A 13,446-nucleotide genomic window follows, 5' to 3' on the forward strand; every position below is an offset into this window, starting at 1 on the left:
TCAATGGCAAACCATTTAAACTATTGATATATTTGCCCCCATGTTGGGAAAAAAAGGCATTGCTTTGCAGGATGCTGTAATAACATCCAAGTAACGGAAAAGAAACTTTCAGCCGTTTGTTAAAATAAATTAAGATAAATGTGAGGACTGTCTAATGTTCAAAGTTGACAGCTTCAGGATAATAAAGCTTTCAGGATAATAAAGAAAGGAATTGCCCTTGGTGGATAAAAGCTTGGCATAGGTTTCCAGAGCATTTAGCTATTTGGCTCATTGTCTTAGCTTAGAGAGGCATAACAATGTTAAAAAAAATAGCAATTGTTATGTGAGGACAAGAATCTAGGAAATAGGGTGCAAAAATGACATATAATTTATTGTCTTCCAATTGGATTTCTAACATTAGACATGATGGCCCTTTTTGAGATTGCTCTTACTCCAATCATTCCTCTTTACTGCCACGCTGTTAACAGCAATTTATGTGTTCGAATCATTTGACTCTATCTAATTCATTATACAATATCCCTTAAGTGACACACAAAACTGGCATCTCATCTGTCAGCTTCAAGGTTCATTTTCCACACAATCCAGTGGACCAATGGCAATATATCATTTGATATAGAGAGAGTGCCATATACAGATCTTCAGTGTTACTGAAATAGATGTAGTAAAAAAATATCGCATGTTATTTGCTTTGGTTCATGGGACAAAGGTATCCTTAGGGCAGCTCATGAGACTAATCAATAAAACAAATCAAACTAAACCTAAAGTTAAGATGGAAGATTCTACCTTAATTCCAGTTCCATTTCCTTTGTTATTCTTTTGTGTTTAGTCACATTCTTAGGCCCATCATAGCTTGGGAATTCTACTGACTCCCCCTCTTAGTTTTTAATTGGTTAAATGGCTCAAGTTGGCTCAAAAAATCAGCCCCCATGGTCGTGGGAGTATGACACCATCACTAAAACTTTGGGATTAATCATTAAAGTAAGCAGGAAGCAGCTAGCCCAGAGGAATGGACATATGCTGCTCCTTTGAGGTGATACACTTTGTTACTGTTGCTATCGTATGCCAGTCATTCATTGGAGACAGTAGCAATCATATGCCAAGCAAAGTGGTAAGTGATGGACCCTCACCCACTCACCCAGCTTGCTCTTAATCTCTTATGACTAGTTGCAGTACCTTGCGGTCATGTGGCTATGATTTGTGACTTTTTAACTATTTTCCAACAGGAAATGGCAATCCACCCCACCCCACCTATTGCATACATGCTTAATGACCACAGGGTTTGCTTAATGACTTGTGATTCACTTAATGGTTAACATAAAAACAGTCAGAAAATCGAGTCAACCCACAACCGTAACCCACTTAACAACCATTAGGACTTAGGATCAAAATTCTGGGCTTTATTGCGGTTGTAAGTCAAGGGCAACCTGTATTTGGAAGATTAAAAAATGTCAGTATCTCAGAACTTCTAGGAAGAACTGCCTTGAGTTACTGGTAATAATAATTTTGCAAGGAACCACTACCAGGCAAAAATGGAGAAAAATAAAGATATCGATTATTACTAAAGTGTATATGCCAGGGGTGGTATTCAGCCAGTTCTGACAGATTCTGGAGAACCGGTAGTGGAAATTTTGAGTAGTTTGGAGAACTGGCAAATAGGCTGGCCCCGCCCTGCTGCCTCCCAGCCGATCTTCTTTTGTTTCCCTGAACAGGAAAACGGAGCTGGAAAGCAGATAAGTGGGGTGGGGAGGGAATGGGGATTTTGCATTATCCTTCCCCTGCCATGCCCACAAAGCCACACCACACCACACCCACAATGCCACGCCTGGTAGTAAAAAAATTGAATCCCACCACTGGTATATACTATACTAGAAATGTACATTGTAACCCAAATAATAAAGGTAAGTTAGAACAATAGTTTCTTTGCCCCTTTGGGAAGGTCATAAATTCAATCCCTGGCACCCTGAATTGATAGGCCAGATAGGAATAAGAAAGACTGGTGTTGCTGGTCAGCAGAGACAAGGCTGGGTTAGATGGACAAAGGGCTTGATATGGTATAAAAAAGGTTTCCTATGGAGCTAAAGTGGTATTAATGAGGCCATAAGGAGATTCCTTTGTCCTTCTACAAGGGCAATTTCTGGCCCAGTGGTTGGTAGACTGGAAACTGCAGCAGGAATAATTGAATGCTGGAAGTCCTCCAACTGATCCAGTACAAGGCAGCACTAACTAATGGGGTGCATAGGACTGGCTTTTTAGGGAGACTCGGATAGCCATACAGCGGGAGCAGCAGGCTATTATATTATCTGCTCTGACCTTTGCAAGTTACTGCAAGGCACAGCAGCCATTTTACACTTAGCTTTCTTTCTATCACTAGCAGCGACAACAGCAGTGATACTTTCACAAATTAAGTGTGGAAGATGCCGCAGTAAGAACTTTTCCCATTATCAGAAACAAGATGGAGCAGCTAATGAAGCTCAGTTTTAAACAGATTTGTCTTCCAAAGAGACGAAATGGCATTAAGTAGTTAACAGACAAAATTCTCGCAAATTTTGTCCTGTTACGTACATTTTCATTCCTATATGAGTGTGTGTGGGGGTGGGTGGGTTTGCACCTGTGTTAGATTTTGGATTCTCTAAAAGGGAACAATCTTGGTGAAATAGTGAAAGTAGGTTTTAATTTCCCAGCATAATTGCGGCAGTGAAGCAATTCCTTTATTTATATTTAGCATTTTTTATTTTAAAAAATGGAATCTTTTTACTAATTGTGAGAACTTTTATTTAGCTAAGTAACAAATACTACAAAACAGTCTATGATTACTTTCAAAGGTAAATCATCATATGGGTTCATTTAGGGTTAAACATATGCATTATATTTAATGCACAACTTGAAGCTTCACATCATTTTAAAAGTATAATTAAAGATAAAGGAGATATAGGTTTTCTATACTATTACAGTATGATGGGAGGAGATACACACTCTTGGGAGTGTTAGTAAAAACACTAAAGCTGATAATGTCAAATTGGACTACTTTCCCCCTATCACCCAAATAAATCTGATGAATATGGTCCCTATTCTTGTTTGATGCCACAACGGTTCACCTTTGGTATGCATGGAACAACTTCTTGGTCCACAATTACAAGTCCTGCAGAACTAACCATCAAACTGGCTGTTACACAGACAAATAAAGAGGCTGAAGATTTTTCTACTGTCAGTTGTTCTCCATTTCTTCCATTCCTGGAAGGATGAAATTAAATGTGGGAGATAAACTAGCATGCCATGCACTGAGCATAATATGCAGCTTGATTCTAGATCTGCGGAATGACTGGAGCTGCAGTTTAACTTTTATAGCTCATGTAGCATTATCATAAATAAAACTGCACAGTATAACTACAGTGGTGCATTTTAAATTAGAGGAAGGAATGCAGTGAAGGCCTCGAGGATCAACTCTGAAAATGATCTAGAGGTTTATTTTACAATATGGTTTCTGTGTGGAAAACAGAACATTCAACAGAGCTTTGAATGACAGAGTCATTTTAGGCACTCTGCAAGATGGAGCTGTTCACAAAAATGACAAAGAGTACTGAGAGGTGTGTGGTAAGTAGATTGTCCAGTCATGTGTAAAAACTGCTCAGGAAATGCAGCACAATACCAATTGGTCTCTTCCTTACCTGCAGAAGCCTTGGTTGTCATACACCACATTACTACCATCATCAGACTCTGCCTGGATTTTAATATTTTTGTTGTTGTTGTTGTTATTCCTGCCTTTCAAACCAAAGTATGCTGTTTGCATGTTTTCTAGCTCTTCACTTCTCAGCTGGTACCAGAACTGCATATCCCTGTTAAAAAGAAGCACTGTTATCATCCGTAGAAGATCACAACAGATGTGTACTGTGCAAATGTGACTAATGTCAAACATCTGCAATAGCAGATCACATCAAGTCTCCGTCAGGACTGTCATCCTACTACACCAGCCATACTTCACCAGATGCCAGTCTGCCATAAGCAATGAGGGGAGGGACACGCAGGGAGGTAAAAGGGGAAGTTGGGATGAAGGGAATCAGAACTATTCTTCATGTGGTCCAATGGGAGTCACTACCCATTCCAAGGTCATGGAAAAGTGAGATCATCCATCCCGCCAAGCTAGGGACAGTTGCCAAAACAATTTGTTTGAATGTAATTGGATAGTTTAAGATAACCAATGGGGTGGGGGTGGGGATGAAAGAAGAGTTAACCAAATGCTTTGAGCACGTAATTTCAGATCCGGCTTTGCTACTCTGTAACCACTTGGCTTTAGTAAAGTGTATTTTCTTTAACAATGGATTCGAGAGTCTTTCTTTTCTAACTGACCAGGTTGAGACAGCTGACAATCTCTGAAATTCACATGCCTATCATGAATCCCTCCGCCATTATCGTCTCTCTTTTATACGATGTTGGCCTTATGCAATATAACTTAAATAAGCTAAAATTGTGATGGCAATACTGGCAATGCTTTTCTCCCATTTAGTGGAAGGGTCCCTTTTCATCTTTATTGCAAATGCAAAATTGTGCCTGTTGCTCCTGATTCCATCTTTCTATAAAATCATCTGAAATTCTGAATAATGACAGTACAATATGTGTGAATTATATATATATGTGGATTCTCTCCACACAGGAAAGAATCCTGAAAAATCAATTTCTCCAAATATGTGGATAAGGTATCAAGATGGTATCAAGTTGGAGTGCTTGGTTGGAAGAATCTTTGGGTTTGAAATGAATATACAGGATGAATGTTGAAGGGAAATGAACTTAAAGCAAAGGTGAGAGTGAATCAGGAAGATCGAGGAGAATTTTGGACTGCAAATGAATGCAAATGACCAATGGGTATGGTAAGGAAAAAAATGGAAAATTAAACAGAGAACAGGAGCTGGTTGACCAATTGGCACTAGTGCCAATTTGATCTTCAACTGGAGCAATAACAGTGAGGAGGTAATGTAGATAAATATGATGGCCATTAAAGGACGATGGCAATAAAACAATATGGTACCTTTATTCTGTTGTGGAAGTTGAACCAAAGGACTGGGATTTATGTATGAATGGGAATTGTGAGACCGATTGGATTTAAGGGACTAAAAGATTCAAGACAGAGAAGGTATTTGGCTAGTTCGCACTGGTTCACCCAAACCAGTGGCAGAAATTTTTCCAGTTCGGCGAACCAGTAGTGATGGCTGGCTGGCCACACCCCCGAATCGGTCCCCCTCTTGCCAGTTGCTCAGCCCGCTTGGACTTACAAGGCAATGGGATGCGCATGTGCAAAGAAGATGACAGCCGCTTTTTCACTGAGCAGAGGATTTTTCAGTGGCCTGCGGCCAGCTGCCAACCTCTTTGAGAGCTGGTATGCAATGAGGCAGTGGCTGGGAGACTTCTTTACCAGCCAGCTGCTTCCCAGCAGCGGCAGCTAGCTGAGGGTCACTGAAAACTCTGGTCAGCTTGCTTTTCAGACTGGACCAACCACCATGGAAGATAACCAACCAAAGAGGCAGTGGTGGGAGAGGAAGTGGGGGCAACTAGCAAAGGGAGGGCAGGGGTAGATAGGGAAAAATCCTAAAAAATTTCCTACCTTTTCCTGTGGGCATGGCTAGGTGGGGGGGGGGTATGTGACTGAGTGGGCATGAGCATGAGTGATGTCATGTTGGCCACGGCCATTCAGTCACAGCTCTCCCCCACCTAGCCATGCCCACCGAACTGGTAGCAAAAATGTTTGAATCTCACCACTGATTCAAGAGGCATGCATATGTACTTAAATTAACAATTAAGTAAACCTCCATCTCCCTTGGCATATTATTGTGAGCCCCTACGGCTAAAGATTTGTTTCTTTGCCTTGCAAGAAATCTGAGGAAGCCATTTTAGGAAATTCCACAGAGACAGCCAAGCACCTCACAGATCCTGACAAATTAATTGACTTGTAAAAGCTGCCATCCTGGCAGTCGGTAGAACAAAAAGTTATTGTGAACTTGGTCTCTCAAATTAAACTGGCCCAGAACTCTCCTGAAACAGCTTAATCTTGAATCAGATTAACAAAATTAGAAAAAAAAACCTGTATTTCTGCCAAAAGGTCAGTAAACATGGGTGATGATAGGACCTTATCATAGTTGGAGAACATATTCATATGTATGTATGTGTGTGTGTGTGTATGTAATGTAATGTAATGGGCACATTCTAGGGTTGCCCAATTCCAGAACAATTCTGAGTGGCTGACAAATTAAAAATGGGAGAAAAGTTACATTATCAAGATAGTTGCCCAAAAGGAAGATAATTTCATTCTCTAGATTTGAAGGTGGAAATGCATGAATGGTGACTCTTCTACCCTAATGCCACTTTAATGGCTTAATGCCAATGCTTAAGTGTTGGACTGGGGCTGAGAAATCTAGATTTAAGCCCTTGCTTGAACAGACCTTATTAGATTATTCAGGCTGGTCCTTGCTCTCAGCCAAGACTCTACCTCATAGACTTACTAGTGTGAAGTTAAACTAAGAGTAAAGTAACACCAAAAAGTATTCCTATAAATTCTATTTAAAAATTGCAGAATCGGTCATATGGAACATGCACACTGATGAGAACCTTCCTGTTTGTATTTGCAGCCAGGAGCAGGAAATGAGCATTTACTAAGAGAAAAGCAGAAGTAGAGCAACAGCTCTATCTTACAGCCACTTTGGTTAACAGCCTCAACCCAGATTCACCTTTGAGCCCTTCTTCTTTCACTTTTCTTAATACAGTTGATAAGACAACAGGTGACAAAAGCCATCGACATCAGGAGAATAATGGCACAGCTCACAATGGAAGAAATCACAGCAACTTTAAATCCAAAGGTATCATACTTGGAGATGGCTGGAATAAAGCAAACACAGTTAGAGGCGGACACCTGCATCTTGATATAACCTTCATACCCCTGCAATTAAATGCACCAACAGTAGGAATGTTCTGACTTAGCTCCTATCTGGAAACATTTCAAAGCCAACTATTTAAAAGCCTCTTATTTATAAGTAAGCAATGAAATCCTCACGAGGAACTTTGCACAGCAATTACCGTACTCCAACACAACTCAGACAAAAACAAAAGGGGGAGTAGTAACTTCAAAGCACCACTTCAGGATATCCCTGGGACAAGAGGACCTTGTAACTATGATTGCTGCCCTTGTCACCACTATTTAAACTATTGTAGCATGCGTTATATGGGGCTGCTTGTCTGGAAACTTCAGCTGGTATCAAATGTTGTGGCCTGGATGTTCGCCAGCAGTCATCACTGTATTTAGTTTGGCGTGCAATTTAAAGTGCTGGTTTTAATCTACAAAGCCTTGGTGCTCCCCCCTCTCCCTGAAATCAGCCTTAACATTGTGTTTGTGTCAAGAGAAGCAGCTGATTTCCCATTTACAGGTCATGGAAGCTGATCCCCGATGACACTGTATAGAATAACAGAGTTGGAAGGGACCTTGGAGGTCTTCTAGTCCAATTGGCTGCTTTGGCAGGAAACCCAATACCATTTCAGACAAATGCTTATCTAGCTGTTTCTCAGTAGCAACACCTAAAACTTGAAGTTAAACTAGTTCCAAGCCTCACCGCTTTGTGGAAGAAACTTAAACTCTTCTAGAGAGATTTTGGCTTATGCTGCCTAGAATATTGGCTTTTTTATGTGGTCGCTGTTGAAGTTTTGTCTTTTTTGCACTGTATTTTTATTGTATTTGTAAGCCATTGCAACCTGTTCTAACACACACCAGCAAAACATGTACACTAACCTCATAATCAATACAAAAGCTACAAGTAGCACAAAGAGCCGTGGAAAGATACAACCTCAGCATCACAAGACAAGACAGAAAAACCTGCACATGGATAAGAGAACAAACAAAAATATACGATGCCATCAGACGAGTAAAATAATTGAAATGGAAATGGGCTAGTCACATAGCAAGAAGAACTGATGGGAAATGGACTATATGGCAGTCACAGAATGGATCCCGCTTGATAAAAAGCATCCACAAAAGAGACCTAAAACAAGGTGGAGTGACGACATCAGCTAGTATTGCAGGCCCAACTGGCAAAGGAAACCTTATTGCTTGGAAACATGCAGAAGAGGCCTTCTTCCTGCAGTGGATAAACAATGGTTGGAATGGTAATGATGAAGCAATCGGTAGGATAGAAATCAAATGCATAGATACAGTAACATTGGACTGCATAATCAGTACTATAGGGCTAGAGGTAAGGTATGGTATGACTGAGCCCTACTATTAAGGCCCAATGTACCAGTAGAGAGTCCACTGCCAATATCTCAAGTCACTTGGTCAGGTGGTTTTTCTCCATGCTTCCATTGCTGATTTGCCTTCAGTGGTAAGAGAGGAATGGAAGGAGGAAGGAACCTCAGATACTTTGCTTTCTCTTCAGAGGATTGCTACAGAAGATGGTACTGAAACTCCAGCTAGCGTAGAACATAGCTTTGGTGGGAGCAAAGCAGTCAGAATATCCAACATCACTAGTGTGCCAGTTTTATGAGTGAGGTCCTGAACTCAACCGCAAATGCTGGTTTTACTATTTAAAGCCTTAAAACTGATTGGGGTCAAGTTCACCTTCATTCCTGTTGATCTGCTTCCATTTTCAGGAATGGAAATCCTTCTTACCTTCTTTTCTTTGACAGCAGTTAAGCCAATTAATGCAAGTAGGACCACACTCCACCCATTCATTCCCAGGTTTTCTGTAAAAGCTCTAAACTTCCATTTGTTTTTTACCAAGACTTTTCCTAAATGGGATTCTATTGTTCTGTTCTGGTTTCAACTCCACACAAGGTTCAATTTTGATACTATGGCAGAATGTTTGTGGGCGTTATTAATATTTTTTATTATGCTCTTTATAGCATTTTGATTTTATTATTATAAGCTGCCTTGAGAAGGCTCTGGTCCTTTAGGATAGCCTAGAAATATTCTAAACATATTTAATATATATTTTTAACACAACCTTTTCTCTCTAGAATAGTCAAATGAAGTGGAAACCACAGATAAAAAAGGCAGAAGAAAATTTCAAAATGGTTGTTTATCATCCTATTAAAATCACACAAAAAATGGCATAGTTGAAGAATTTATTTTAATGCACTTGATTAACTGGGATTAACTGGGTTATGTTAGAGGAAAAGCAGAAAAAACTGTAGTAGCATTTGGAAGACTAACATACTTCTTTTTTTTTTTTCCACCATTTTCATTTGACTGTAATTATTATTTAAAAATATTAATACAAGTAATAATCTTGAACAATACCTGCCCACACCAGTGGGAAAAAAAAACAAAACAAAAAGAAAAGGCAAAAAAAAAAAAAAAACAAAAAAGGACAAAAACTACAAAGGACAAGGCAGGAAAGGAAAACAAAACACAGGTATCTATTATTAAAAAAAAGAAGTATATCAGCTGGTTACAACATGCTTTGGTGCTTCTCTTCCATTAACTCATATTAATTCAAATATCTTGACTCAAATGTTTACCATATTAACATCATTATACCTTCAGTTTTAATTACCTATAGTTATTTAAACATCCTTCATCCTTAACTATGCCAAAGAATTAATCCATAACACATGCTGACCTTTCATTTACTTGCTTGTAAAATCCTCTATTAGCATCAAATCCTCATATCCTATTTTAGCTGAACATCCATAATATTTAATTATATCATATATCATAACATTTTCCCAGTATTGATTAACATTTGATTGTATGTATTTTATTTAGTTTTTATAATAGTAATAATTGTTGTAGTTAATACTCTTTATGTATAATTCAAAAATGTTTTCTCATATCCAATTGTTATATATCATATCAACTCCACATTATATACATTGCTATCAATATCAGTTATTATTCAGCTATATCTGTTACAAAGAGAGCAATTAGGTTTAGCTAGATTTCAATTGTATTCTTCAGTCTATTAGCCAATTCCATATTATATACATTACCATCAATGTCAATTATTATTCAGCTATATCTATTACAAATTAAAGTAATCAGATTTAGCTAATTTTAAGTTGTATTCTCCCATCTGTCAGCCTGTGTCCCTCCAACAGCGAGATTTTCTCAGTCCAATAGCCATTCGTTGGATAAATTTACCAAATGTTTTTATAAGCAAATCCAGACAAAGATATCTTCGCACCTTTTGACTCTGAGTGTCAGTGATGAAATAATAATGTTGTCCCGGGCTTGTAAAATTTTTCAAATTGACTTTAATTCTCAAGGGTGGATTTTCCATTCCTCCTGCACTCTGTCTCTTTAAATGAGTCTTCTTTATAGCTCCCCCCCTCCTTTCTTCCTCTGAGATAGACCAGACGCCATTTCTCACATTTTCCATTTGTATTTCAGGAACATTTAAACATTCAACGATCTCAGTTTTTACTTCATATTTTAAAATCAGATGATCCAATTTTCTTTCCAGTCTCTGGTAAGAGTCAAAAAGCTCTCGACATGCGGAAAAAAGAATCTGGAGTGAAATCTTAGAGGTATTTTGAGACGCCATGATGTGTCGCAGTTAAAAATTGCAAGCTGTGCAATCTTATCTGATCGTAAACAGAGCCAAGTAATAAAAATGTCAGATCGTGATGGGCTAATTAGTAGAAAATAAACTTTACAATCCACTTAGGGAGAGTCAGAGGGGGGAGGATGTCGAAGAGTTTCTTGAAGCGTTTAAGAAGTAAAGTAGCCACCAGCCATAAATCCATTAAAAAAAACCAATTCGCCGCTAAATTCTTCTATTCTTTGGTTTCAATTAGCTTAAGCTTTTAGTGCGGACAGTCTCTCTTGAATAATAAAATCAGCTTACCAGATGACATCACTTCTGCCATTCTTAGGGGCAACCTGCAGTTTCAGTTAGCACGCAGCTAATCCAGAAAGGAATTGGCACGAGGGGTTAATACCACCCCCCCAGAGACTTTGCGAACGTCTCTGAGGTCACTGGGTCTCCCCTCACCTTTCACTGTCGTCTCCGGGACAGCTAGGGTTCAAACACCCGTCCAAAAATCCTTCGGTATAGAGGAATTTCAGGAATAGCCTGAAACTCCATCTTCTCACTGCTAAGCGCCGCCTTCTTCCTAACATACTTCTTAAGACATTAACTTTCATAGAGTTAGGTGCAGTCCACTGACTGAATGGCCTACAATCCACCAAAACCAATGAGAAACGTAGGAGTAGTTTTTAAATTGTTGTGGGATTTTTGTGGTTTTTATGATGCTGACACCCACTTTCCAGGAAACATACAAGAACACAGGTTTACATGCAATTTTAGAAATGCTGTGGTCTGACTTACTTTGCTAGCGTGAATCTATAACCGCTTTTCTGTTTTGCAATTATAAAACAATAGCCTAACTGTGTGTGTGTATGTATGTGTGTGTAGTGTATGTGTGTGTACACACGCACAAAAATACCTGTACTCCTTTTCATCAACACATTTAGACTTTAAAACTGAACATTTATCTGAGCTGGAATGTTTTGAGCAAATATATCTATCTCAGATATTAATTAATTAGTTAAATATCAAGCAAGACTTAAAGAAACAGAAATGAAATAAATGAAAGAGTAACATTATTTTAAATTAAATTTCATCTTTAAAAAAAAGCCTGTGGCATTTCTAATCAGCATCAAGTCTTTCTGTGATAATAATCAGCAATCTCTGAAAATGAATAGAATTGCAAAGTCTAAAATCTGCTCTTCTGTCTCGCAACTGTTGTCATCCATTTTTACAGTAGTATAGATCACCTACATGTTAGAGAGAGACTCTGAAGATTATATAAATCATTTAGCAGGGAGAGGGAAATGGGGAAAAAAAACTACTTACGCATACATGAAGGAGTGTCAGCTGTCCATTGTGTAGCATTTTCTTTCCAAATGCATGTCACAACTCCGTGACCAATCAGCTGATGCTCTTCAGAACAATGAAATGTAATTACAGAGCCAATAGTGGTACCATTTCCGTAGATTATCTGTGATGAGCCAAAATGAGGGGGAAATATCTGGCTGCACTGTCCTAGGAATTCAAAAGGGAAGAATAAAAGCAGTGGTTTTATTTTTATCACCATGTATTTTGGACAGAAACGTATTTAGCATGAATGCATCTGAATATCATCATGAGATTAAAAACAATTGCGATGAAATGAGTAAGCATCTGGTATAGAACTGTGGGAAAGAGTTATGCTAAGAACTTAAAAGAATGGACTTAATGATAAATTGTGCACCGAAAGCACTCTGAATTTGAGACATTCTTAAAGATGAAACAAAAATATATATCCAGAAATGCAAAAAAGCAAAAGAAGGCAAAATGGCTGTTTGCTGATAGTGAAAATAGTTGGAGAAGGGTGCAAAATAAAAGGCAGCACAGATAGAAGAACATTTACCCAACAAAATGCTGATATCTAGAGATAAGCAAAAGGAAACAAGAAATCACTCAGTGTATGTCTAAATAAGTAAAGAATTGGAGGATAACAATTAGATGGGAGATATAAGTAGATGTATTTTTTTAATTACAGAAATATAAGAAAATAAGATGAGTATAATAAAAGGCAAAAGAATCAAACCTGTACTGATGAAAGAAAATATAATCAGAATTGAGATGGTGAGAACTGTATAAAGCAACAAGAATCCAAATCCTTTTCAGGTATTCCTTGCCTTATGATCACAACTGAGGCCAAAATTTCCATTGCCAAGCAAGACAGTTGTTAAATGCATTTTGCCCCATTTTACAACCTTTCTTGCCACAGTTGTTAAGTGAATCACTGCAGTTGTTAGGTTAGTAACATGGTTGTTAACTGAGTGTGGCTTCCATATGGTGCAAAGTCACAAAAGGTGATCACATGACCTTGGGACACTGCAACCATACAGGCCAGTTGCCAAGGGTCCAATTTTGATCATGTCACCATGGGGACAACAGTCATAAGTGTGAAAAATAGTTGTAAGTCACTTTTTCAAGTGCGGTTGTAATTATGAACGGTCATTAAACAAATGGTGTTAAGTCAAGGATTACCTGTATATACATAAACGTTTAACCATAGAACTAGAGCCAGACATTAAGTTAAAGGACCCTAGAAGCTGCAGGAGGTAATGGAATAGCAGTGGAACCTTTAAGTCTTCCGAAATAATGCAATTAAAGTGCTATTATGTGTTTTGTGAGCAGATATGAAAAACCCAACAGTAGCCAACAGACTAGAAAATATCAATTGATACTGTAATTTACCAAAAAAGATAACACTGGTAAATAATGCTAATACTACTGAACAACTACGGTATGTTTATCTTGCATCCTTGCAAGAGAATGCTCAAGACTTTGCAATTCAACTTTCAACCATACCAGGCATACCGCGGCAGTCCCCGCGAACCGGTTGGTCGGCGAACCCGGAAGTAAGTAACTTCCGGGAACGCCGAAGGATCCGCCCGCCCGCCCGCGTTTCTTACCCGGT

General features: G+C 38.7%; 1 protein-coding gene across 1 annotated transcript in view; it reads right to left on the reverse strand.

Moving 5' to 3' along the window:
• SUSD3 (sushi domain containing 3) overlaps positions 1-13,446 on the reverse strand; it is a 55,957-nt gene that overhangs the window by 12,756 nt on the left and 29,755 nt on the right. Inside the window, exons 2-4 of the mRNA XM_032208830.1 lie at positions 11,832-12,020; positions 6,714-6,861; positions 3,666-3,833 (exon numbers count right to left, since the gene is read on the reverse strand). Coding sequence (XP_032064721.1) covers positions 3,666-3,833; positions 6,714-6,861; positions 11,832-12,020 — 505 coding nt within the window. The remainder of the gene's footprint in view (positions 1-3,665; positions 3,834-6,713; positions 6,862-11,831; positions 12,021-13,446) is intronic.

This window comes from Thamnophis elegans, chromosome 2, assembly GCF_009769535.1.
Source record: "Thamnophis elegans isolate rThaEle1 chromosome 2, rThaEle1.pri, whole genome shotgun sequence".
Taxonomy (NCBI): Eukaryota; Metazoa; Chordata; class Lepidosauria; order Squamata; family Colubridae; genus Thamnophis; species Thamnophis elegans.